Source organism: Microtus oregoni, unplaced genomic scaffold (assembly GCF_018167655.1).
Source record: "Microtus oregoni isolate MIOR12 unplaced genomic scaffold, Mior012 000036F_ref0000092, whole genome shotgun sequence".
Lineage (NCBI taxonomy): Eukaryota > Metazoa > Chordata > Mammalia > Rodentia > Cricetidae > Microtus > Microtus oregoni.
The window spans coordinates 2,240,142-2,264,592 of NW_024543095.1; the positions used below are offsets into that span (position 1 = coordinate 2,240,142).

The following is a 24,451-nucleotide window of genomic DNA, read 5'->3' on the forward strand; positions in this document are numbered from 1 at the left end:
AAGCACGCTTGCTTCTTCCTTTTTCGGGATGCATTCATTTCATGCATCCTCCCTAAGAAAGTGGTAGGGGACAAGGTGGGGTGAGCAGAGCCAAGGAAAGCCCCAGAAAGACTCATTTTCCAAGGTAAGAGAGAGGCAGGATCACAGCCGGTAGCCACCCACCGAGAAGTTCCAAAGCACCCTCAGCACAAAGGAGACAGCCTCTCCACTCAGAGCCCCCACATTCCCACAGCCAGATCAGTGTGTCTAGGGGTCTACCTGGAACAAGACAGAACCTCCACTACTGAGCACTCTCCTGAAAGTTGCTCAAGTCCTGAGGGGAAAGGAAAGGGCAGCAGAGAGAGCTGTGGGAAAGGCCTGGAGGAGGCAGTGACATCCTCATTGTATGAGGAAACTTTACACAAGTGTTCTCTCCAGAGGAGCACCCCTTGGGAGCGGAAGTGACTGGCACAGCCTCACAGGTAGTGAGATAGTGGGGCTCCCAGTCTAGGTACATAAGGCCTCCTGCTAAGAGATTTCTTGCACAGCCACGCAAATGTTCAGCCACTTTCTGTTCTTTCCCAGGAATGAAATGCCTGAACTTTCTAGTTATAACCCCAATGGCTCATGGTCAATGACTGTTGTCACTTTAAAAACCCTGGATTTATCTTAAATATCCTGACTATCTCCCCCCCAGTACACCTGTGCTGAGGACAGAAGTTCGAGGTTAGCGTCTGAGTGACAGTGGCAGACGACTAGACAGGTGTGTCTCAGGGTTGCTCCATGAGTATTAACTGTCCGAGAGGTGAGGTCCTTTGTGCTGGGGGTAAAACATTACCTGCTGTTTCCTTCCTGTACACGCTGGCATAGTAAGGACTCCGGGAAGTGGTGCAGCTAACGCCTCTCTTTCTGTTTGTTTTGATGTTTCCTTTAATACTAGAACAATTTTTCTTTGAAATATCTGTTAGCCCCAGGGGAAATGTCCATGAAGTAGACTGATGAGAGAGAAACAATTTTCTGGAGCCCACTCCACTAGGAATACTAGGCAATGCAGTGATTCCAGGAAATCAAGAAAGCACCTTGGGCCTTTTCCTCCAAGGACACAGTAGGAAAAGTGGGCCTTATATAGACAGGGGAGAAGGGGCCCTAGGGCTCTTTGGGGATGGGTGATTGTGAATAGGTTGTAAATAGGTTTCCAAGGTCCCTTGGCCCATGAGACTGTGCACCTATGGATGTCCTTGTCAGTTTATCAGTGGGTCAATCTGAGAGCTGTCTTTAGCATGAGCATCTCTCTCTTTGGTAGAAAGGCACTGGCTTGTGTGGGACTATTCTGTGGACCAAAATAAAATGCACTTAACCAAAGCAAAACGCATCTCCTTGTGTTTGTTTCCATGAGGACTTCAATCCCACACACATTTCTAAACATCTCCTGTACCTTTATGCATGCTGGATGACAACAGATGAAGTCTAGCCATTGGGCCCATGTGTCACAGATTACATTTCCTCAGGAGTCCAGTGTAGACCAGATGTTTGGCATCAGTGTCTCCTTTAATGTTTGGGTAGTTCTGATCAAAATGGTGACTTAAATACTTTGACTTTTCTGTGTTTATTTCTGTACTTGTCTTTTCTCCTCTTGGACATTCCATCCTAAAATGGCACTGGGAATACCTTTTGGTCTTGTTCTGCCTCCATCCCCCCCCTCTTTTTTAAGTACCTAGGTACCTTTAAGAAATGAAAGTGGGAAGGTACATAATCTATGTATGTGTTTGTATATGTTTTTCTGTTTATTGAGGGAAATGTGCAGAAGACAACAGATGGGACAGTACATAGATTCCTGATTTCCTTCCAAGTGTAAAATGCTTCAGTTTTGTGACTCTGGCTCAGAGAAGAAAGGATTCAGAGCAACATCTTCATGTAGAGCTAGAAAAATACAGAGTAGAAAAAAAACAAAAAACAAAACAAAAAAAAACCCAACCACTAGGCCAGGCCCAGACATGTGATGAGCCATGAGGGAGAAAACGGAGTGATGTGGAGGGCGAAGCTTAGTGACTTTAATTTATGGCCATCTTTGAGAAGTCTCAACCAGTGGAGTAGCTTCTAAGTATGTATTCTCAGACTCCCCTGGCCTGGAGTAACATGCTGGGACTAAGCAAATGGGTACAGAAGAAAAACAGTAAATACCAAATATCTGAACATCTAAATTTTTTTTGTTTTATTCTTGTTTTGAGACAGGGTTTCTCTGTCTAACAGTTCTAGATGTTCTGGAACTTGCTTTGTAAACCAGGCTGGACTCGAACTCACAGAGATTCACTTGCCTCTGCCTCCTGAGGGCTAGGATTAAAGGCAGGCACCACCACATCCAGCTAAATGTTTCTTTTTAAGATAGGCATACATATCTCCCCCCCCCCTTTTTTAAGCATGTGGAAGGAAATGACCTCTTATACAGTGTTTTGAGGTTGAGCCAGATAAAATGAGATGGGGCATTGGAAGGCAGCAAGCTCCCATCCTCTGAATCTTCCATTGGAATCTACTTGATACTGGGCAGAAAAAGCTTATCTGTGCTTCTCAAGGTTTCCAGCTCCAGCTGGGTTTTAGTTACCCTTAGTCTCTGTCACATGGAAATGTCCACAGCTACCTCCTGAGCCTGGGACAGGAGAAAGAACCATGGCCTACAGTCCAGTGCATGCTGGGCACACAGTGTCCTCAGATAAGTGTTCCCCACCAAAGTGGATGAGGAACATTCTTTTACCTTCAGATCCTAGATTAAGGGAAAAATAGTTCACAGGTGAATCTAGAATGTTCTTAGGACCCCTCTCTAAGAACAGTTGAGAATTGCTCTTTGGTAAAGTTTGTATACTGACTTGGGTTCTTTCCTTTCCTGCCTTGCTCACGCCCTACAGTGCTGGTGGGGATGCGTCCCTGGAGAATGTGACCACCTTGCCCAGTAAGTAAATTCTAGGGGCTTGGGTCGTACTGCTCAAGAAAAGAATAGCACATCCTTGGGGACTAGCCCTGACGTGGGAGAGGAGGCCCCCATAGTCAGCCTGACAGGGTGGAAAGGACATCAGATACCTACAGATCTGAGTTTAATTCCTGCTCTTTCTATGCTTTTGTGAGGTGACCTAGAGCAAACCACCAAATGCCCTAGGCCTTGAGCTTTTTTGGCTTGGTCCAAGAAATACTGAGACAAATCTATAGGGGCCTTCACTGCATTGTAAGTTGGGCAGAGAAAAGTGATGTGAGAAACTTCTGGCCTTACCTCATGTCATCGCCTCATTCCGACAAAAAGAGGCCCTAGTTTCTGTCAGGCATATGTGCAACCCACTTCCTGGCCTCAGGAAGTGTGAAAATTATGGTGCGGCCCGTGGTGAGCCCCTAGGACCCTTTGTAGTGAAGTATACACCCTGGTCTTCTATCTTGAGTTCTGTGCCTCAACTCTGCCTTTTCTCCTACAGATATCCTTCGGGAGTTTAATGAAAACCTCACAGGCTATGCAGTAGGCACCGGTGACGCCAATTCTGCGAGCGCATTCCTTAACCAGGCTGTGCCTAGGGCGAAAGCTGAGTATGACATTTGGGGAGCTGCAGAGAGGGGAACGGAGGCATGCAGTCAGTCAGTCAGTCCCTCAGAGATCCCTATAGAGGTCTACAAGGGGCACTTCACCCTTCTGCAGCAATGATTTTGAGAGCGCTCTTTCCTGTCCCCACCCTCATAACCAAAGTTAACACGTGGAGTTTAGAGTAGCCTTGGACATGGGAAGGACTCATGTCTCTAAGTTACCTACTCCTTGATTAGGCCTTTAGACATCTTGACATCTAAGAGTTGAACTGACGAAGCAGTTTTGCCAGTTTTTGAGGCTCACTCTGACATAATGCCACTAGAGAAATCCCCTGTCCCCAGAGTCGCACAAGTAACACTTACCCTTTATGATCAGGGAAGGCTTACTGCATCCAAGTAAAGATCTCCAGCCTGAGGGGGGCCCTCTGGACAAGTCTCTTGTCTCTCTAGTCCTGGAATAGAGCTAAGAAAAAAAACCAGACTGGAAATGTCCAGGGGGTTGCTAAGGCAGAGCTCCCTAACCTCCTGGGATGGTCTCTCAAGGAGGCACTAATTCTTCTAGAGACCCCAGAAGCCTTGAGTTCCTGCTTCTCATGGTTCTTGGCCCACCTACTGTCCCAGCCCACACCTTTACTTGGTGGGCGTGCTTCCAACACCTGTTTTCTGGGCTCTACAATAGCAGTAGCCTGTGACATACAATTCCAATCTCCTTCCCAAGGAGACCATCATGCTCAGGCTTCTACCCGCAGCTCATGTAGTGTTGGGAAAGCCTGGAGTGTGCAGGCCCTGTCGGGTAGGAGGACAGATATGGACACTCTTCCCCAACAGAAAGACTGACTTTCTCTCCTCAGGAACCTTGTGAGCCAAGTCCAGACTCTGGTTGAGAAGATGAAGAATGACCACGTGAGTCACATTGATGGTTACTGATAAATGTTAGTTGTCTAGCCCACTAAAGTTTTCCCCAAATGAAGTGGTCTGTTGTGAAAAGCAGGAGTGCCCTTTTGCTAGAAGCATTCGAAAGAGGTAGGAAAGGCCCCTTGTCTGAGACCTTCTAGAGGATATTTTCCCAGGGTGGGGCGGGGGTGGGGGGACAAATTGACCTTGAAGGTTCCTCCTGGTGCTAAGATTCTGGTCTATAAATAGAGCCTTTAAAATGACACCAGCTCCAAGGTTCTGCTTGTATTGTTTCAAGTGGACAAGGAAGTCACAAGGGACTGACTGGATTTCCTAGAGCTGTGAGGGTTTGTCAGAAACGATGAGCATTTTCCTCCCTTCTATGTAGAGAGTGAACTTCCTCCAAGACTGGAAGGTCATCACAGTCATGATTGGGGCCAGTGACTTGTGTGACTTCTGCACGGACACGGTAATCAGAGAGGGTCTGGGCCTGATCCTGACCTTGAACATTTGACTCACCCCAGGGGGCATCTAGCTCCAACCACATTGCCCACGTGTACACATAACTCACACATGCATTCACGTATGCATGTTCCTTACGGTCAACTTTGTGGTGACTGGCACCACATGCATGTCCCGGGGTGGTGAGGGGCCAGGTAGCACATGAATGGTGGCTGATTTTACAGCTCTTGAAAGAGAAGAAACTATAGATCCCAAAGCATTTCGGGAGAGCCTTCTCCATTTTCCACTCCATTTTCCACTCTAGTCAATGGCTCTGATCTTCTAGCCGGCTGTCAGACATTCAGCTCAGATTCTAACATGCTAATATGCTCACGGGTGGTGGGGGGAGGGTAACGAGTCCTTGGGGCTGGACCCAGAAGGGAAGCCCACACCTGCCCCTCTACCCTCTCATTGGAACCAACCCCTCCCTTGCCCTTGCCTTTCTCTTTCCAGAATCGATACTCCGCAGTCAACTTTTCTGACCATCTCCGCAATGCCTTGGACATCCTGCATAGGGAGGTGGGTAAGGGCTTCGGTAACTTGGTTACAGCTCTAGAATGGTGGAGGAGAGGAGAGGAAGGATGGAGCCAGCCAGAGGCATGAGCTCTGTCCCTGTCCAGAGGCTCCAGTCTTCTTCCCAAGTCAGCTGCCTTCTATTTGGAAGGCGCCCCAGAGATCTCAGGTATCAAGAAAGGAAGGCACTGGGCACTAACGTCCCTCTCCAAGACATTCCTTAGTCTTAGCAGCTGGCCAGTGCCCAGGCTTGGCATTGCGTTTTGAACACAGAGTGTGTCTTAAGTAAGCCTCTTTATATATATCCAGCCTCACTCCTTTCACCCCACTGCAACCTGTGGGCAGCCACACACTGCCAGGGAAATAGCATTCCAACCCCCAGATGTTCTGCTGGGTAACTGAGTCCCCATGTCTACTCAGAAGAAGTTGACCTGAGTCAAGCTGGCAGAAATTGGTCAGGAGCCAATGGCCTGGCAACAAGTTGCCAATCATGCCATGTTTTGGGTCACTAGATGATGGCTGAACGGAGCTGAGCTCTTAGCATTTATTGTCCTTCCTAGAGGTACCATCTATGCTGTGGCTGTGCATGCTTGGGCTGCAACCCTCTGTGAAGTAGTCCGGTATAGACTCATCTCTTGACCCCAGGCATGAGCTGAGCTCGAAGTCTAAAGGGAGCCTCTGTCCAAACCCTGGGAGCCCTTGTCTCACCTGCAGCCTTCTCTTTAGGTACCCAGAGCCCTGGTCAACCTTGTGGACTTCATGAACCCCAGTGTCATACGGCAAGTGTTCCTGAAGAATCCAGACAAGTGCCCAGTACATCAGGCCAGGTAGGCGGGCAATTGTCATCTCATCCAAGAGATCTGCTAAGGCTTGATCTGGCCTGCCCATTTAGCGGTGACTTCCCAGAAGCTCAGCGGCTTAGTTCTTCCTGTCTATAAACAAGGACTTGTGCTAGCCTCATTCTCTTCTTGGAGGTCAAGAGCTTTGATCCTGTTCCTATCCCAGGTGCCAGGCAGGAACTTCTGTCTATGATAGCAAGAAGCGTAGGGGCTACTACCCGAGAGACTGAGTAGCCCAAACTGGAAAGAGCAACACAGAATGGTATTTCTGGGTGGCTAAACTACAGTGGAGATCAAGAGACAGAACACTCAGCCCAGGCACCTTGTCAGAAGAGGGGAGCCGGGGGGAGGGAGAAAGACTGTTTTGCTTCTGTAACTGGGTGGTGGGTACACAGGTGTGTGATTCTTTATTCTCCACACCTCTTCCATGCACCTATTAACAAATCTCAAAGGGCTGTAGAGATGGCTCAGCGTTAAGGACACTGGCTGCTCTACCAGAGGTCCTGGGTTCAGTTCCCAGCAACCGCATGGTGGCTCACAACCATCTGTAATGAGATCTGGTGCCCTCTTCTGGCCTGCAGGCATACATGCAGGCAGAACACTATGCATAATAAATAAAAAGATTCTTTAAATAAAAAAACCTCACAGAATTTACTGTGCCCCAGGCACTATCTTGAAGGCTTTATACAGATGGTCTTGACTTGGAATTCTGACCTTTAGTATGGTACAAAAGCCATGTGCACTCATGAGAGAACATACTCAGAATACAGTCTTTTTCTGGACTGGAAATATGTAGTTCCATGCTCTCAAGTGACTCTAGAAAAGCCGCCCACCCCAAGGGGAAACAATCAGATCACTGTGTATGGGCTGCTATGATACACTATTTTCGTAGATAAGTATAGCAAATGATTTATTTTTCCTTCTTCCATTTTTTGAGGACGTGGTGCACATGTGTGTATGCATGTTTGTATGGGGAAGCACACACATGTGTGTGCACATGTACAGTTTGTGCATGCCTGTGAAGGCCTCAAGTTGATGCCAGGACTCATCCTTGACTGCTCTTCCACCTTATTCGAGGAGGCAGGGTGTCTCAGTCAAGCCCAGAGCTCACTGATAGGGCAAGACTCGCTAGCTGGCTTGCTCTAGAGATCCTTGTCTCCTCCTCCCTCGGGGGTACTTACAGGTGGACGGCTACGCCCACCTGGCATTTCAGGGGAGTCTGGGACTCCAAGCTCTGATCCTCCCACTTGCACAGCAACGCACTTAAACCACGGGGCCCTCTCCCCAGCCCAGAAAATGAATTTTAACAGACAGTCTTATAAAGTTACCATGAGCTTATATTGGAATGTGACTGCCACCGTATGTCAAAGGTCATCTTTAACTTTCCTCTTTATGTTAAGTGCATGTGATTGAAACTAACTCATAATCAAAGGAAGGCATTGGGATAGCACTAGAGGAGGGGTCTCAGAACATGAGTATCAGAGTCCTGGTGTGCCTGCTCCAATCCCAGGATGCATTGCCATTTTATGTTTTAATTAAACATTGCATTCTCGTTGCCTTAGTTCATTTACTGGATAGACTGTGCCAGGCCTGGCCTCTGAAGTCCAGTTCTGGAGCTTGCTAAAGTAGATTCATTCAAACTGCAGGCCCACCCACCCCGCACCAGTCGCTTTCTCTAGGACCTAGGACAAGTGCCTCAGAACCTTCCGGCACTTGTGCTCCCAAACCAGGGCTTGACTTGACAAGACAGAGCGAGCCTTGCTACCCCACCCAGCTCTGGGTGGCCAGAAGCAGTCCCTGAATGGAGCTTCATCTATGGCTCTTCTTGCCTCCCCCTTTTATACAGTGTTCTGTGCAACTGTGTTCTGAGTCCGGGGGAGAATTCCCAGGAGCTGGGGAGTCTGGAGGCCTTCTCCCAGTCCTACCAGGTAAGGTAGAGGAGAGCCCCCTTTCCATGTCTTCCTCCTCTCCCTTTCCATGACAGCCCAGAGCCCCCACCAGGCAGGGAGGCATGAAGAAAATAGAACAAGACATCAGCCATCCTGGGCCCCTCCCTCTGCCCCACCTGACTGAGGGTCTGTTTCCTTGATTAGAAAAGCCCCAGTAGCATCCAGGTGACATCGGTGTGGCCTAAGCAACTTTGGGGGTGGGGATGTGAAACCTCCTTCTTAGTCAATAGGCCTGGGGTATCCCATGAGGCCACACTGGAGACCAGCTTCTCCTCATTTCCCTGGACTCCACACTCAACACCAGTCCCCACAGACAGACCACAAGAAAAGGGATTACAGGCTAGTAGCCTGACGAGCACTGGAGTGTCTCCTCTGGTTTTTATTTGTGTGTTTTCTTTTTTCTTTTTTTTTTCCCCTTGTGGGACTTTCTGCCAGCCCTTTAGAGATGGCATGTTTAAAAAATAAACCAAACAAAAACAAACAAACAAACAAAAAACTAAAACAATATGCCCATTTCCAAACTCTTTGGAACGGGATTTGCCATCAGGCTGAGTGAGCAACCTTGTCTAAAGGGTCTGGAGACAGGGACGGGGACAGAGATGCTGTGTGCCACTTGTCCTTTCCCACCCCTGTGCTAATGGCTGCTGTTTGCATGTATGTGTGTTTCCAGAATAGCATGCGGCAGCTGGTTGAGTCAGGCCGCTACGATACCCGGGAGGACTTCTCGGTGGTGCTGCAGCCTCTTTTCCGCAATGCCAAGCTCCCCATCCTCGAGGTATGCTCCCCTCATCTTGAGCTCGAGTGGGAGAACTGCTCAGGGCATCTGGAAAGAAAGCCAGTCATCCAGGCAGGAATGCATGAGACTGGGACAGATGCAGAGAACCCTGCAGATGCTCCGCTAGCAGGCACACCTGAACACAGGCATTCTGCATCCCACAGATAAGGTTGCCACAGCTGCCTCTGGGAATACCGTGAACCCCACAGAACAGCAGTGAACAGACGTGCTGTCTCCTTCCTAAAATCAGATAGAGCATGAAAGACAGGCAAGACTTACAGGTATCCAGGTCTACGTTAGTGACTTGGGGCCGTGTATGTGGTCTCTCTCACATGTGGCCCACCCCAGGGCCATGCTCTTTGTGGGACACAAAGTCCGTGTGCCCAAGAGCTCTGTGGGCAGAGCAGGTAAAGCCTCTATCCCAAGACCTCAGACAACTTGGAAAAAAGCTGGAAGGAGAACAGAGTGGTGTATCCAGACCCTACAGTGAGAAGAGCTGGCGTCAGGTGACCTGCTGGCCTCATGTTAGCTCTGGACAGGCCCGCTTGGTGTGCCCTTTAATGTCCTCTGCCTAATTATGGAGGATATGCCCTGACCCCATCCCCCACCCCACCCTAGCTAGTTTGGTGTTAGCTCCTCTTCTCTTCAGTGTGATAAAACGCCTGACAAAAGTTTGTTTGGGCTTGCAGTTTAGTTTAGGAAGAGACACAATGTATCCTGGCAGGGGTGGCCCAGGCAGGAGCATGAGGCAACCGGTCACATTGCATCTACTATCCGGAAGCAGAAAGCTAGGAATGCTGGTCCTCAGTTAGCTTCCTCTCCCTGGGCAGTCCAGTAACCTAGTCCATGTGGTGTAGATCCTCCCCCCCCCCCCCCATTCTCCCAGTCTAGAAAATCTCTCACCAACATGCCCAGATGCTTGTCTCTTTGGGGATTCCAGATCCTGTCGGGTTGATGTCAATATTTACTTGTCAGGACTCCCCAAGACTCCCTGGGGAACTAAGAAACACCCTTTTCCACTTCCAGCATGAGTGGGGCATTATGCAAATGTGCCCAAACAAGGCATTTTTAAAATAAGACATGGAAAATGTGGAGGCCAGAGAAGGTGCGGCTTGAGGTCCCCCAAAGCTATTTCTCTGTAGGAATGTCATTATGTCCCTGGCATGGTCCCAAAGGGAAGAGAGTATGTTGTGATCATTCCCGAAAATCACATGGCCTGTGGCTCCCTTGAACCCCACAGGACCTTGAGGAAGTATGCTTGTGTCTTTCAGAATGGGCAACCAGACACATCCTTCTTTGCCCCAGACTGCATCCTCCCTAACCAGAAGTTCCACTCCCAGCTCTCGAGAGCCCTCTGGTCCAACATGGTAAGATAAAGGACTGCTTCTGGCCCTGTAGTCTTACCCCACAAAGGGCCCGAGGAACCACAGCTGGCACAGCTCTAGCCGTCTACAGCTTGGCCCTAGAGAATCCTGGATGACGCAGCAGCCAGGTTGCACTGCCAGCTGTCCTCTGTGTTAGAGCCCCCCGGGGAGGCGGCTGAGGGGGTAAACTGAGTTCAGATCCTTAGGGCTCATGTAAAAGCCTGGCTTGGGGGCGGGCATACCTCTATAACCCCAGTGCTGAGGGACGGAGATCCCAGGAGCTTGCTGGCCAGCCTGTCTAACCGGAACAGCACACTCCCAAGTTCAAGTCAGAGTCCCTAACTCAAACAATAAGGTGGAAAGCAGTGGGGGAAAACCTTTGACACACTGATCTCTTACCTCCATACAAGTACAGGCACCAGTTCATAAATGTGTGTGTGTGTGTGTGTGCGTGCACACACACACACACACACACACACACACACACCAGAAACCCCTCACTTATCCACCCTTTGCGGTACACCACTACGTCTGCTAGGCGCTGAAACCATGTAATCAGTCTCCTTTAGCACCTCCGCAGTCACACAGGAAGTGTTTTGAGTTTCCAGGGAACCTAGCTGACTCTGGATTCTACTTGCCAGTGCCTGACAGAGCCTCAAGTCAAAGCCACACCCCCAAAATGAAGTTCTGATGTTCACTTGAGCAGAAACAAACTTGGTGTGTTTCTCTTTTCTTTCCTGATCAGCTTGAACCTCTGGGAAAGAAAACAGACACTTTGGACCTGACAGCATTCATAGCCATGGCCTGCCCGTCCCAGGTAGTAAAGGAGGGACTGCTTGGTCTGTCCTCAGAAACTGGCCAGACCTGCCCCTCCTCTGCCTCTTCCTGTTCCTCCTTTTCCTCCCCCTCCTTTTCCTCCCCCCCCCCTTCTTCCTCTTCCTTCTCCTCCTCCAACTCCTCCAACTGAGTTTGCTCCGTCCCTAGGCTGAGAGATGGACTTCGGGGCAGGGGAAAGGGAAATTTGGCTGAGCTGCTTCTTGAAAATGGGTGATGAAGTTGGGTCCACACAAAGAAAGAGGAGCCTGGGTAGCAGAAGCCAGGAAGGCAAGAGAGTGTGGAGCGTATGGGAATGTCTGGATGTGGGTGAAAGAGCTGAGAGAAGGACCCCGGAGTCCAGAGCCAGGACTGGGTGTTCTCCCCTTGAAGAGGGCCCGCAATAGGGGGCACAAAGGGAGAGATGGAGCTGCCATCAGGCAGGGCTCAAGAGAAGCAGCCTGAACTGGCATGAGGAACAGCTCAGAGCTCCTTTTAAGGAGGAATATGTTAACTGTGATTTCAGGCCTGGAGTGGGGGCAGGTTCACGTTCCCATTGCCTTCAGCTCCTGTTTCTGGTCTTGTCTTATGGCTTTTTAACCAAATAAGGCCAAGGCTAGAGAGCCCTTGGTGGCCATAAAAGCAGAGTGCCTGACCTAGTGTGGGAGGCTGGGTTTCCAGTCTGGGTCAGGCTGCAACCAGCCTCCCCCCCTCCCCCGCCCCACCCGATCTACTCCTTGCCAGGCAGAGCCTCAGAAGGCTTGCAGCTCCCTTGGGATAGCTGCTGGGGATCCCAAGAAAAGGGGAGGCCCCGATCCTGCCTCTTGCTCCCGTTCAGCTGTCTTTTCCATCTGTCATATATAATCTAATATACCATGATCAAGACTGGCAGGAGGAGGGGATAAGAGCAATGGAGCAGAGGGCTCAATGGCTGGATCTAGTGCCCCAAGCAAAGAAGAAAGTCAAGTCACGTGATTATCAGTGTGCCTGGGTAGCTCGAGTGCCAACGATTGATCAGATGCTGGGTAAAAGGGCTTGGGTGAGGCCCCTCTATGCCATGTGCGAACATATTCACAGCCACTTCCTGAGGCTGCCCAGGGGCACTGAGGTGGAAGAGCCTGGACAATCTGGGCAGTAAGGGGCATTTGAGGACTTAAAGCAGTGATCATGCCATAAGAATTTCATTTTCCTTCTGTTTATGTGGTCTTGTATGTATGGGTGTGTATGCATGCATTCACTGAGGCCAGAGGTGGATGGTGGATGTTTCCAGCTGCTTTTCACCTTAGTTTTAAGACAGGCTTTCCTAATGACCCTGGAGCTAACAACTTGACTAGACTGGCTAACTAGTAAGTTCCATGATCCTCCCGATTCTACCGCCCCGGGGGTCTAGGACTACAGGCTCAAACTTTGACATCTGGCTTCATGTATGGGTTTTGGGTCCAAATCCAGGTCCTCATAATTCATGTGGCAAACACTTTACCAACTGGGCCATCTCCCCAGCTTATAGTTGAGCTTTTCAGCCCTTTAATAAGCTATAGGACAACATTGAATATCAACTACAAGAGTCCCCTCCAAAGTGTCAAATCTCAGCCGTCATGAGCTCTTCTTCCCCACAAATATATTAGATGCTAAATTGAGGTCCCAACTCTGGGTCAGGGAGAATTTCTTCACTGTGAGCCCCAAGACAAATTATGCCCCTCTCTGTCCCGGTTCAGGCAGGGTGCCCCCAAAAGGAGATGCTTTACCTAGAGTCTCAAGCTTACCTTCTTCATTCTGCAAAGAATCTACCCTAACTATTGATGAGGTGAGGTAAGACCCAGCCTCCTAGAGCCTGTAAAAGCCCAGCCCAGGAGAAGCTGTTGCTAAGCAACCCTGGAGCCCGTTCCAAAAGGGCCCATCTGTTGGCCAGCCCAGCCTCACTGCACAGTGTCTCAGGTGCCATCTGCTTGCTGCCATGTGCTTCAGAGCCATGCACAAGTCCACCCATATCTCAGTGTGAACTGATGGGAGGCCAGGCAGTGAATATTTTCATCCAGGCTGTATCTAAACATAGAAGCAACAAGCAGGACCTGGGGGATGAAGGCGGGGCAGAGGCAGCAAGTTAGGAGTGAGCGCTTCCAGAAGTGCCCTATTCCTCCTCCATCCCCAGCCTCACGGCTACCACATTCTTCTGTGCCAGGCAGGGTGACATCACAGCGCACCGCACTGCGGTTTGGGGATGGGTTTGCAGGTGGGGTGAACTGTGGACTGTTCGCCATTCCCTACCGTAACTGTCTCCCTGCCCTTCTTTCCCCTACTGAGCCATCTGGAAATAAGCTCTGTCCTTATTTATTAACCTGTCACAGTTACGTTCCTCTTCCTTGGAATCCATTCCTCCCTGACTTGGGAAGGCTTAGGCATCTTCTTTTTCTTTTCTTTTCTTTTCTTTTTTTCTGGTTGCCTCCCTTCCTACCTCTTAGTGGCATTCCTATGTCTAGCCCTGAAAATGAGGCCCCACTCAGACTTCCCTGTCCATCTTATGGTCTTCTCTGGGTATGTGGGCATCCTCACTGGGAAGCTGATCTATTTGTAGAATCCCGCCCCGCCCCCCTTGAACTTCATAGCTCCAGCTTCCTCAGTCTCTCACTCTACCTCTGTTTTTTTTAACTTCCCAGACACCAATCCTCTATTTCCAGACCCTTAAAACACATTTCCTCTTGGAAGCTACATATGGTATTCGCTTACTGCTCCTACCAAAGAAAGCAGGGAGGCGACTGATGTATCCAGAGCCCACCAGAAAAGCCCCCTTCCTTCTCCGCAGACCTTCCCATCTAGCCGTGCAGCGGGGTTCGCCAGCCCCTGACTGAACCTCTGGCTCTTGCCTGGACTCTTCCTTCTTGACAGCCCACGGAAACCGTGGGGCAGCGTCCCCTCTACCTGTTCAGGCTGGCAGCCAGGAATCGCTCATGGAGTCGGCTCCACCCCAGGCCTTTAAACCAGCCTGACTCATGCACACCAAGCAACCAAAAGCCAATAAAAGCAAAATCCCAAGGTCCCTTTGTCCTCAGATCCCTTCCAGCACTTTCTCCTCTCCCCCAACTCATGGTTCCTAAGGTCAGATAAATAGTTACAGGACTTCTAGCTCTTCCAGAAAGATAGAAATGAACTGTGTCTTCTGCTCTTTCTATACTGGCCACCCTGGGACCAGATCCAGCCAGGACTTCTCTGTGGAGAGAGAATCATAATTAGCACCCACGCCCAGTCTTATCCCCAGGGATGTTCATCCCCACATCTTGCGTCAGCTCCCTCGACAAATTCCACACTTCAAGGTCTGCCGGTCTTCATGGCCTAGGAGTGTCTCATGTCCTTCTCCCTTGTGCCGAGGGGACAGGTCTTCCCCTGCCCTCCTCTCAGTGTTGCTCTGGGTGCAGGAACTGGACGCCTAGGCTGCACTCCTGGGGTGACTGTTGAGGGGGATACTGACGACGCTGGTCTGAGACGGCCTAATGAACTATGCTGCGTGCTATTACAGGCTTCTCTGTCCTGCACTGGCGACACTGCCTGAGGGCCCCTGGTCTCTGGTTCAGATCGGAGTGCTGAGACTGCGAAGAAAAGGGGAAACAGGCCTTAGCATCAGGGTTCTCTGTGCAGCCCTGGCTGTCCTGGAACTCGCTCTGTAGACCAGGCTGGCCTCGAACCCACAGAGATCCTAGTGCTGGGATTAAAGGCGTGCGCCACCACGACCACCCGGCTGGCCCCCAGCATTTTAACCTTCCTCCTTTTCTTCTGTCCTATCTCTTCCTCTTCCTCCTCTTCCTCCGGCTACCCCTCCTTGGACCAAAATAAAGCCTCTCCTACCTGGGTTTATGGTGGAGAGTTGGTTTACATCTCCTGAAATTGATCTCTAAGGACATCTGTTCCACCAATCTGACTTTCCCCCTCTAGTCTCCCCAAACCTCTTCCATTTGGTTCCCATTTTTTTCTAAGCCTTGGTCTTTCTGTTCCACCGGCATGTCCTCTGAGTCTACCTTGCTGTTTCCTGGTCCAGACCTTAAGCTGACCTTGCTTCGCTTGGTTTGTTTTTCTCCTGGTTCTCCCCTGCTGCCTCCTCCTTTCTTTGATTAACCCATCATCTTCACCTGGGTGGACTGGGGGTGTTGACAGGGCTTGTATCAGCACTGATTGTAGCACAGATAGGTGAGGAGGGCCTGCCTGGAGAGCGGGTTAGTCAGGGGGGAAAAAAATGACTGAAAATACAGGAAGCCACCTTAAAGGAGGTAACACACGCAGCACAAGGGGAAAAAAAGAACAGGTGATAAAATATATTGATAACTATATAACCCTTCTTCAGAAGGAAAAGTGCTGAAATGTGAGTCTTTTGCCAGAAAAAAAAAAAAAGAAGAAGAAGAAAACAGGTAAGACTGAGTACTGCGGAGATGTGTAATTGTTCCAGGTCTTCATGAGGTCATGGAGCCCAGACCGCAGGATGTGTAGACTCTCTCTGAGTCTTTTATTTGTGCCTCCCTGGTTAATAAGGGTTTACAAAAACCCTTCCAGAAATGACTGAAGTTCTGTCTGTGCAGCTCTTTGCCCTTCAATGCAGAACCCTGATAAGTAAACCTAGAAGTCAGGGCGGTTAGCTCATGCACAGCCTCCATGCTGTTAAATAACCTCTCAGTGTGATTTCTGTTTCCTCCTAGGATGAGCCCTTCCTGAGAACCTTCCGGAACAGTAACTACACGTACCCTTCCGAGCCAGCCATTGAGGTAACCTCTGACTCATGTCTGTGTCTCTCAGACACAAGCCAGTCCCACCTGCCGGGGACTCGGGGCGTGGTGCAGACTTCACTGTTAGCTTAAGCACAAATATACCCTTCTTACATACTGGGAATTGGAATGCACAGAAAAGGGTCCGGAACTGAGGCCCCAGGATGCTCCTGACGGGTTCTCAAGTTGCCTACCTGACGTCAGCGGCCAAGCAGAGGAAGTGCCTTGACCTTTGCCGTCCTGGGCTTAGCGACATTGTTTTAATTAAGCATCTCAGCCTTGCAGAGGTGGACAGTGGAGGTGGTGGGGAGGGGTGTCAGGGTGGGGCAGGGGGCATGAAGTGCCATCAACATCCTGAATGTGGAACCCTAAACCAAGTGGGAAAGAATCTCTGTGCCAGGGGTGGGGCCTCACAGGAAGCTGACGCATATCCACACCACACCACACCCCCAGTCTTAACTGGATACAAGTCACTTGGCCCCGCTCTGAACTTTCAGAGCTCTGTGGCTTTCAGGATCGACACCCCAAAGCTGGCTCGCCTGATCCTGTGCCATACCGCACCGTACACATCAACCCTGGTCCACCGGGACAGGCATTTCACGTTCATACTGAGGGCTGGTGGGGATGTAGAGAGGCATGTAACACGGTCCTGACCTGGGTAGTTAGAGCCCAACAGAGTTCACACCTGTGATCCTATAACAGGTGTATACTGTAAGTGTATGCTATGTGCCATACGCTAATCTCAGGGAGTTAGAAACCGATGGGACTCCACTCTTACAGAGTCCCATCCGCTGAGTTGAGACGTCTAGGCCATAGTTAAGTGATCATTTCCAATAGGGACAGCCATTGCCCAGAGAAGGGAGATGGGACAAAGACTCAAAGACTGAGGGACCAATTCTGTTGCATGGTGGTTGCTGAGTCTGTCTGAGAAGGAAAGACTTGAGTTGAAACATGCAAGTCAAAAAGATGTCAACTGCCCAGAAGACCAGAAAAGGCCAAACCAAAGGGCCAGAAAGCTTGGAGGCTGGGGGCAGGAGGGGAAGCACACTGAGCATAATGAGGAAGAGAAGGAAGGTCAGAGTGGCTGGAGTCAGGGCATGGGAAACGTGGTGAGAGAGGGGAGTGGAGGATGAGATCAAAGCAGTGCTGGGGGCCAGATCACAGCCCCAGTGACTGGGCATGAAGGCTGGGGTTTGGATGAAGAGCTAAGGGAAGCCATGGGAGGTTGGAGGATCTGGTACACACCTTTAAGAGACTTCTCTGGCTGCCGCAGGGAGGCTATATCAGACATCAGGGACTGGGGGGGACTTGCTTTTTGAAATAGAGTGACGAGTAGCTCAGGCTGTCCTAAAACTCCTGTAACCAAGGATGATCTTGAGCCCCTGATTCTCTTACCCCACCTGCCAAGTCCTGGGGTTACAGGTGTGCACCACCACACCTAGATTTTGCTTAAGTCTTTGTTTGGTTTTTGAAATATGATCTTGCTCTATAGCCCAGATGGGCCTTTAATTCACAATGATCCTCCTGCCTCAGCCTCCTAAATGCTGGGATTACAGGTGGGAACTGCCACACCTAGAAGAAAGATCTTTTATAAGCCAGCCAAAGCACTGAGAATAGACTTAGTGGAAGGTGCCAAGGAACTGTCAAGTGTGACGTCCTAGTACAGCCGTGTGGCTGAGAGCTGTGTCATCTTCAGGCTCCCTGAATTCTCTATGACTCATGTTAACCCCAAGGAAAAAAGTCCTGCTTGAACCAGTGACTTTTCCCTGTCCTGTGTGACTGAAAAGCCTTGTCAACCAGGCATTCATCTGTTCATGTTCCACTTCCCTATCGGATACTAAGAGGAGCAACCACTACGCTAAACGCCGGATGGGCAGTAGAGAACAGAGTGGGTCTCTGCCTGTTCTCATGGACCTTTATTCTCAGGATCTTTTCTTTCTCTGTTAGAAGAAAGCTCAGGCTAGAAGGGTATTGCTTGTTTTAGCAGACTGCTGCTTAAAGTGGGCAACATCAACACAGCCTTTGTTGCAAAGTCCTGGTGGTATCCTGGACCTACTCTGTGTACGTATAGCAAGATGGCAGGACCCTGGGCAGTCCTAGCTGAGGTCACGGCATGGTGTCCTCCCCTTTGTAACAGATGTACACGCTCGGATCTAATCTGTATGTGTCGTATAGAACACGCTCAACTCTCAGAGATTTCCATGGCGTGGTAACTCTAGAACTTTCCTTCACAGTTGCACTTTTCCCAAGTGGTTGTTCTTTACTTCATAAAACATCTAAACAGATGGGTGAAACCACTGTGACCCATTGAGGAGACCCTTGGGATAAACGGATCTACTGGATTAAGCAACTGTTTAGGAGAGAGTTTGGTGAAGCCCCCCTCCTTCCCCACCCCATGAAAGCCGCACTTATGTCAAAGATTCTTCAAGGTTGATTGATGAGGATTTCTTGAATGTTACAGATCCAGAGCCAAGTTGTTGTGTGCTGTCTTTAGTCTCCTTAGTAGCTGTTCATTGTCCAACTCTGTGCCCAACCAAAATCCTTGTGACTATCAGGGGAAACTTTTTAAAAATACATTAACCAAACAGATGAACCACTAGCATCCATCAATGCCAAAGCCCAAACTGTCACCAGGTAGCATCAGAGAGGGCATTTTCCTTGTTTCCTGTAACCCAGATACCTGATGTCTCCATCAGTGGACTTCTTCTGTTCTGTGACTATAAAAAAACCTCACAGAATCATTTCTACGTTGGAACAGATTATCCGGGGAACCTAAATCTATGTTCTTGAGCCATGGGTACTCTTTTATTTTTTTTTTCCTGTTTTTCTCTCCCTTTAAGGGAGAGTTGTGTTTTGAGTGACAGTTTATCCTCCCTCTCACTGAGATGAAAACTATGTTTTGATTGACAGTTCTTGCTTGCCAAGGAGGGATGTAGGAAAGTTTGTCTTTAGATAACCTTTCTGAGGCTCTGACAGTTACTCACCATCAGTCGAACCATTGTGGGGAGGCTTTCCGGCACCCCCAGTGCACTTCTATTTGGGCAACGTTAGTTCTTCACCAAGTCCTCTTGAATTGTCATTTCTGTACCTTCTGCCTCTCACCCCACCCTGACTCCCCCTGGCACCTGGAAAATCTACCCTTTATTAGAGACAAGGACAGTTGACTGAAAGTGTCCAGTGTGGCAGATGCCCGGTTTTGCTCGTGGGAGGGAGGAGGGTTGATGGCTCTGAGTTAAATAGGCCAAATAGGAAAGATGTGCAGGAACCAGAGGCTTTACAATTACGAAACTTCAGTATTTTCATAAAAATATTTTAATGGGTGGTTGTTTAGACTCTCGCGTCATAATTAATGTCAATCAGCTTGGTGTTAACAGCACACACCAAACACCCCAAAGCACGCCTGTGATCGCTCATGTTAGCCATGTAAAACCTGTATCCTATGCAGAACCAGTTGTAAAAATTCCCTATTTGCTCTCCTCGTCTTGTGGCTGCTGACTCCATTCAACTGTAGATGAGTTGGGAAGAAAAAGGCTGTGCTCTGTGTGTTTGTCTCTGTGTGTTTATGTGTGTGCGTGCCTACTTCTCTCTAATTTCCTTTTTCCACACCTACAGTTACTATGCCTACTCTTCTGACACCCCCCCCCCCCCCCAGTATATCCGGCCAGTGATGTATTTCTAGGTTCCTGGGCTGACTCTTCTCGGGCGCACTTTGCCTGCCCGTGAGTGATTGACTCTCTGTTTTTCTTCCTCCTGACTTAGAACTGGGGCAGTGACTTCCTGTGCACAACGCAGAGTCCTTCCAGCAGTGTGCCCAGCTCAGGTAAGTGCAATCATCACACACCTGTAGGTGCACCCTAGAGTGGTCCTTGCTGGTCTCATTGTAAGGCAGAGTTTCAGGCTCAGAGACAGAGACAGGGAAGTAGCTACTGCAGGGTTCCCTTCCATGTGGAACGGCTCAGGCCTCCTCCCCAAGTACTACTTACTCTCAGTAACTTTCACTCTTTGGAGGTTCAACACTGCTCCTCAGGCCTCCCTGACTGGTGCGACAGGTGCAGCCAAGGATGTGGCCCTAGCTGCCTATTCCGTGTGACCCACGCTGGAACTCTGCTAGGCCACCCATAGGGTGCCTGATGGCATCACGCACTTCAGAGCCTTAGCGTTCTGAATGAATGGAAGAGGCTGCGCTGGTGAAGCCTTGGGCTAGAAACAGCCCAGGAAGTTGTGGGCTGTGGCGAACTCACTGGTCTTGTTTACTTCATACTGTAAAAGGCCAACACCCTTTTGCCCTTCTCTCCTAGTCCATGAGCTCCGACCAGCAGACATCAAGGTGGTGGCAGCTCTGGGTGACTCTGTGACAGTGAGTACTAAGCCACTGGCCAGGGTGGGCCCCACAGGGTTTAGCCTGGCTTCGCAGAGCTGGTTCTTCCTCTGCCTTCAGTAGGGAGTCCCCTTCCAGGCATGAAGCATGGATCCCAGCCCACCATCTTCCTTAGCCCTACTTAAACTTCACCCCCATGTAACCCCGCACCCCACCCCACTCCCTAACATCCCATCAGTCCACAGTTGCCTGAATTCAACTCTGTCAACACAGTCCTAAAGAGTGCCAGGTCTTCTCTACACATTGCCCGGATCTCCTGGCCCCACTTAAGGGCATGTTCCTTAGGGACAGAGGGAAACACTGTCCTGGCCCAGTCGCATGAGACCACTGGTTAGCTACTGCTCTGTGCACCATGCTCTCTCAGCATTTCTTAAAAGGCAGCGTTAAACAGTCATAGCCCTCCGGCTAAGGCAGCAAGAAACTTATGGGGGAGGAGCGTCTTGAGGGAACAGGTGACATATACATATGGGACTTTGAAAATGCATGTCCATTCCTGTGGGAACAAAGCCACCCCACAGTGAAGGACGTGAAGAAATTTTCATCGTGGTCCAGACAAGGGAAGGTAATGAAGAGCGCAGACCGGGCCGACAACTATGACTTCACCCGGGGGGAGGGTGTGGGGTGGGGAGGGCGCATACACGTGCAGGGGAAGGAGGTGATAGAGTAGAGGAAGGAGACCATCAGAGCCACGAGTCTTTCAGTGTTGCTTTGTGTGTTGGGATCACAATAAATAGCCCTGACTGGCTCCAAGATGCTCCGTAGCCCAGGTTAGCCTCAAACTCCCAGCAAACCTTAGGTTTTCAGCTGCTGGCATTATAATAAAGCATGAGCTACCAGGCCCTGCTGAGGCAATATTGGTTGTTTTGTTTTGTTTTGTTTTATTTAAGACAGCAAGTAGCGCTGCCTAGGCTCAGACTTCCTGAGGATGACCTTAAACTCCCAGTCCTCTTGGCCTCCGTGACTGGAGTGCTGGATTATGGGTGCACACCACTGAACCCCATGTATTTGGTTCTGAGAACTGAAGCCAGGGCTTCATGCAGGCCAGGCAAGCACCCTACAGACTGAGTTGCATCCCTAACCTTGGGGCAAGATTCATGTGGTGATATTAAATTGTTTTTTTTTCTTAATTTTTTAAAAAATAACTCATTTTAATTTATCTTACGTGTATTGGTATAAAGGTGTCAGATCCCCTGGAACTGGAGTGACAGACAGTTGTAAGCTGCCATGTGGATGCTAAGAATTGAACCCAGGTCCTCTGGAAGAGCAGCCAGTGCTCTTAACCACTGAGCCATCTCTCCAACCCACTATTTTTTTTTAAAGTCTTTGTTTAATTCACTGATTATGGCAAACGTGTTACTTTGGTAAATGTCAAAGATAGACTGCTTTTTTTAATTAAAAAAATATAAGATGGCAGCTTCAGAAATCTTCATAGAAAAGAAGTTAGAGACGAGGAAGGAACACAGGGAAGTAACTGCAGGGTATGATGTCCCCACGGGGTAGGGTTTGACTTTGGCCCTGCCTTGGAGGGGATAGCAGGGAGAATGTGGTCAGGGAAGGGTGAGAAGGAACTAGGGGTTCCTGGGGATGAGGAGGAGGGGGTTCAACAGTCTAGGAACAGGGTGGAGGAGGGAGGCAAGGACAGCAGAGCAGCTGAAGGCCTTGGGGCTTTGGAAGTAGCAACCGGTCAACATGCTTCCATCTGAGGTGTTGAGTGGTCAGAAATGCAGGAAGCAAACGTTGGGGTCAGAAAGTGAATGCTGGATTATGGCATCCAACACCGGGGTCTAAACCCTGAAGCAGGAAGAGAGACACATGGAAGTGTCAGAGTCAGAGGCAAATGACAGAGATGCAAGAGCTGTGGCCTTTCAGGTGGCAGGAAGGGAACATGGTGGCACCTATGAGGTCAGATGCGATACCAATGTAGTCTGTAGCAGGCACACGAGTGCCTCCAAGAATATGAACAGTACAAATGGAAGGACCTTCACTGGGGAAGGGGAGGGTGTCAGAAAGGATTGGTGGGACCTTAGATGTGGAGAAACAGAAGAAACCTTAGATGTGGGCCCCTTCCCTAGAGAAGGCCACGCTGAGTATTGGCTGCTACACAGGGCCAGAAGGCCTGCCCGAAGGCCCTCTAACTCATCGCCAGGTCACAGATGCTTTCATAAGCATCTCTTGGCTTTTCACAGACAGCCTCAGGAGCGCGACCAAGTGAGTCCAGCAGTCTAACCACCTCCTGGAGGGGGCTGTCCTGGAGGTAAGAGTGTCCATGGCTCACGTCCGACAGATCATATTCTATAGGGGCATAAGAAGTGGGCTCCCTGCCACCTGCTCAGGGCCAGGTCTAGGTCCCCATGGCCCTACTCTGATATCCAAGGAGACTCTGTGATGTTTGTATTAGCCCTGAGGGTGGTAGGAGCAATGCCCCAAGGACAAAAATCTCTCTGGCCTGACTCCTACCTGTGACAACTCAGGAGGCAGCAAGTCTGTGTGACTTTGACAAAGTTACTTTTCTCTTCCCCAGCATTGGAGGAGATGGAACGTTGGAGACCCATACCACACTGCCTAGTAAGTAGCCCACACCAAGAGATCCCAGTACCACAACCATAAATAACCCTCACCAAGGCCAGGGCCTTTTGCCTAGAGTTGGAGAAACAGGAAATTATCTGCCGGGAAGAGAGTTAGCTAGCACCAGAAAGATAAGGACCCTCCTGCCACGCACTTGGGACCCCAATAGGCCCACCTCAGTTCCTTTCACCTGTGTTCTCTGCTTTCTTTAAAGACATACTGAAGAAGTTCAACCCTTCCATCCTTGGATTCTCCACCGGTACCTTGGAAGAGACAGCAGGATTAAATATGGCCAGAGAAGGGGCCAGAGCTCAGTGAGTTGATGTGGGGACCAGCAGTGAGATCAGGGTGGGAAACAGGAAGTGACAAGGGGCACGGTGTCTAGTACCCAGTTTGTCTGTCAGGGGCATGAACCACCTGTGTAGAATGGCTCTCAGCATCACAAACCACTCGGTTTTCTTCCTCCTTCGCTTTTTCTCTCTCTGTCTTGCCTCATATCCTTGAATCTAAAAGAAGAATTTTTCTTTAAAGCTGTGTTTTGACACTAGAGAGTTAGATGTCAGAGTCCCTCAAATAGCATTGGCCGTGGTTTGTTTTCACTAGGATCTCTTGTTGACAGCAACCCAGGTAATTAAGGCTGAAATGCCTGACCGGGTTCATTGATTTCCTGCGTGGAGCGTGCTGGGCATTTGCTTTGCAGAAGGCTTGCTGCGTTCTTGTCCCCAGGGAGACGGCACAGGCTTGACTCACACGCCACTTACAGAGAACATTCCTTTTGAAAGCCTCAGCTAGGCCCAGGGCTCAGCTTGAATCTTGGTGCCACAGAAGTGTTGATATCCAGTGTCACAAGAGGAAAGACTTATTTGCCTACAAAACACTGGCCCTGTGCGCCGTTGTGCCAGCACCTACTTAACTGTTAGGATTACTGGAGTCCAGACTTTGCTTATCAGAAGCTGGCTCCTCAGTCTCTCCCTCTTCCACCCCTTCATGGGGATATGGGGTACGGACACACGTGTGGGTGTGTGCATTCAGGTGCATGTGCACACATATATTCCTACAGCTAGAGGCTAGAGGACAAGGTCACCTTTTGCTCAGGAACTCGTTACCTTAAATTTATGCTTTAAAGATTTACCTCGTGTGTGTGCATGCGTGTGCACACACCCGTGCCCACAGAAGCCAGGAGAGAGGACTGGAGATTCAGGTGGTTGTGAGCTGCCTGGCATAGGAACAGGATGATTGTCCTGTGTAAGCATTTTTTAACTCTTGAGCCATCTCTCCAGTCTTGTAATTTTATTGTGTGTGTGTGTGTGTGTGTGTGTGTGTGTGTGTGTGATGTGGGGTACACACGAAAAGAGCATGTGTAGAGGTCAGAAGTCATCTTTCAACAGTCGGTTCTCTCCTTCCATCATGGCTTCCAGGACTCGGACTCAGGTCGTCTTGCTCACGTATAGCAAGCATTTCCACCCACTGAGCTGACTCACTCACTGCTCTCTCCACCTTGTATTTTGAAACAGGGTCTCCCTATGAACCTGGAGCTCACCAATATGGCAAGGTTAGCTGGCTGGTGAACTCTAGGGG

General features: G+C 49.7%; 1 protein-coding gene across 3 annotated transcripts in view; it reads left to right on the forward strand.

Moving 5' to 3' along the window:
• Positions 1-24,451, forward strand: part of Plb1 (phospholipase B1) — a 73,365-nt gene that overhangs the window by 31,226 nt on the left and 17,688 nt on the right. For all 3 annotated transcript variants that reach the window (XM_041631104.1, XM_041631105.1, XM_041631106.1), the window contains 16 exons: positions 2,880-2,923; positions 3,435-3,543; positions 4,389-4,440; positions 4,820-4,900; positions 5,386-5,451; positions 6,172-6,272; positions 8,131-8,212; positions 8,904-9,008; positions 10,280-10,375; positions 11,118-11,189; positions 15,865-15,930; positions 19,690-19,750; positions 20,229-20,287; positions 22,495-22,562; positions 22,830-22,873; positions 23,088-23,187. In XM_041631104.1, the coding sequence (XP_041487038.1) occupies positions 2,880-2,923; positions 3,435-3,543; positions 4,389-4,440; positions 4,820-4,900; positions 5,386-5,451; positions 6,172-6,272; positions 8,131-8,212; positions 8,904-9,008; positions 10,280-10,375; positions 11,118-11,189; positions 15,865-15,930; positions 19,690-19,750; positions 20,229-20,287; positions 22,495-22,562; positions 22,830-22,873; positions 23,088-23,187 (1,206 nt within the window). The remainder of the gene's footprint in view (positions 1-2,879; positions 2,924-3,434; positions 3,544-4,388; positions 4,441-4,819; positions 4,901-5,385; positions 5,452-6,171; positions 6,273-8,130; positions 8,213-8,903; positions 9,009-10,279; positions 10,376-11,117; positions 11,190-15,864; positions 15,931-19,689; positions 19,751-20,228; positions 20,288-22,494; positions 22,563-22,829; positions 22,874-23,087; positions 23,188-24,451) is intronic.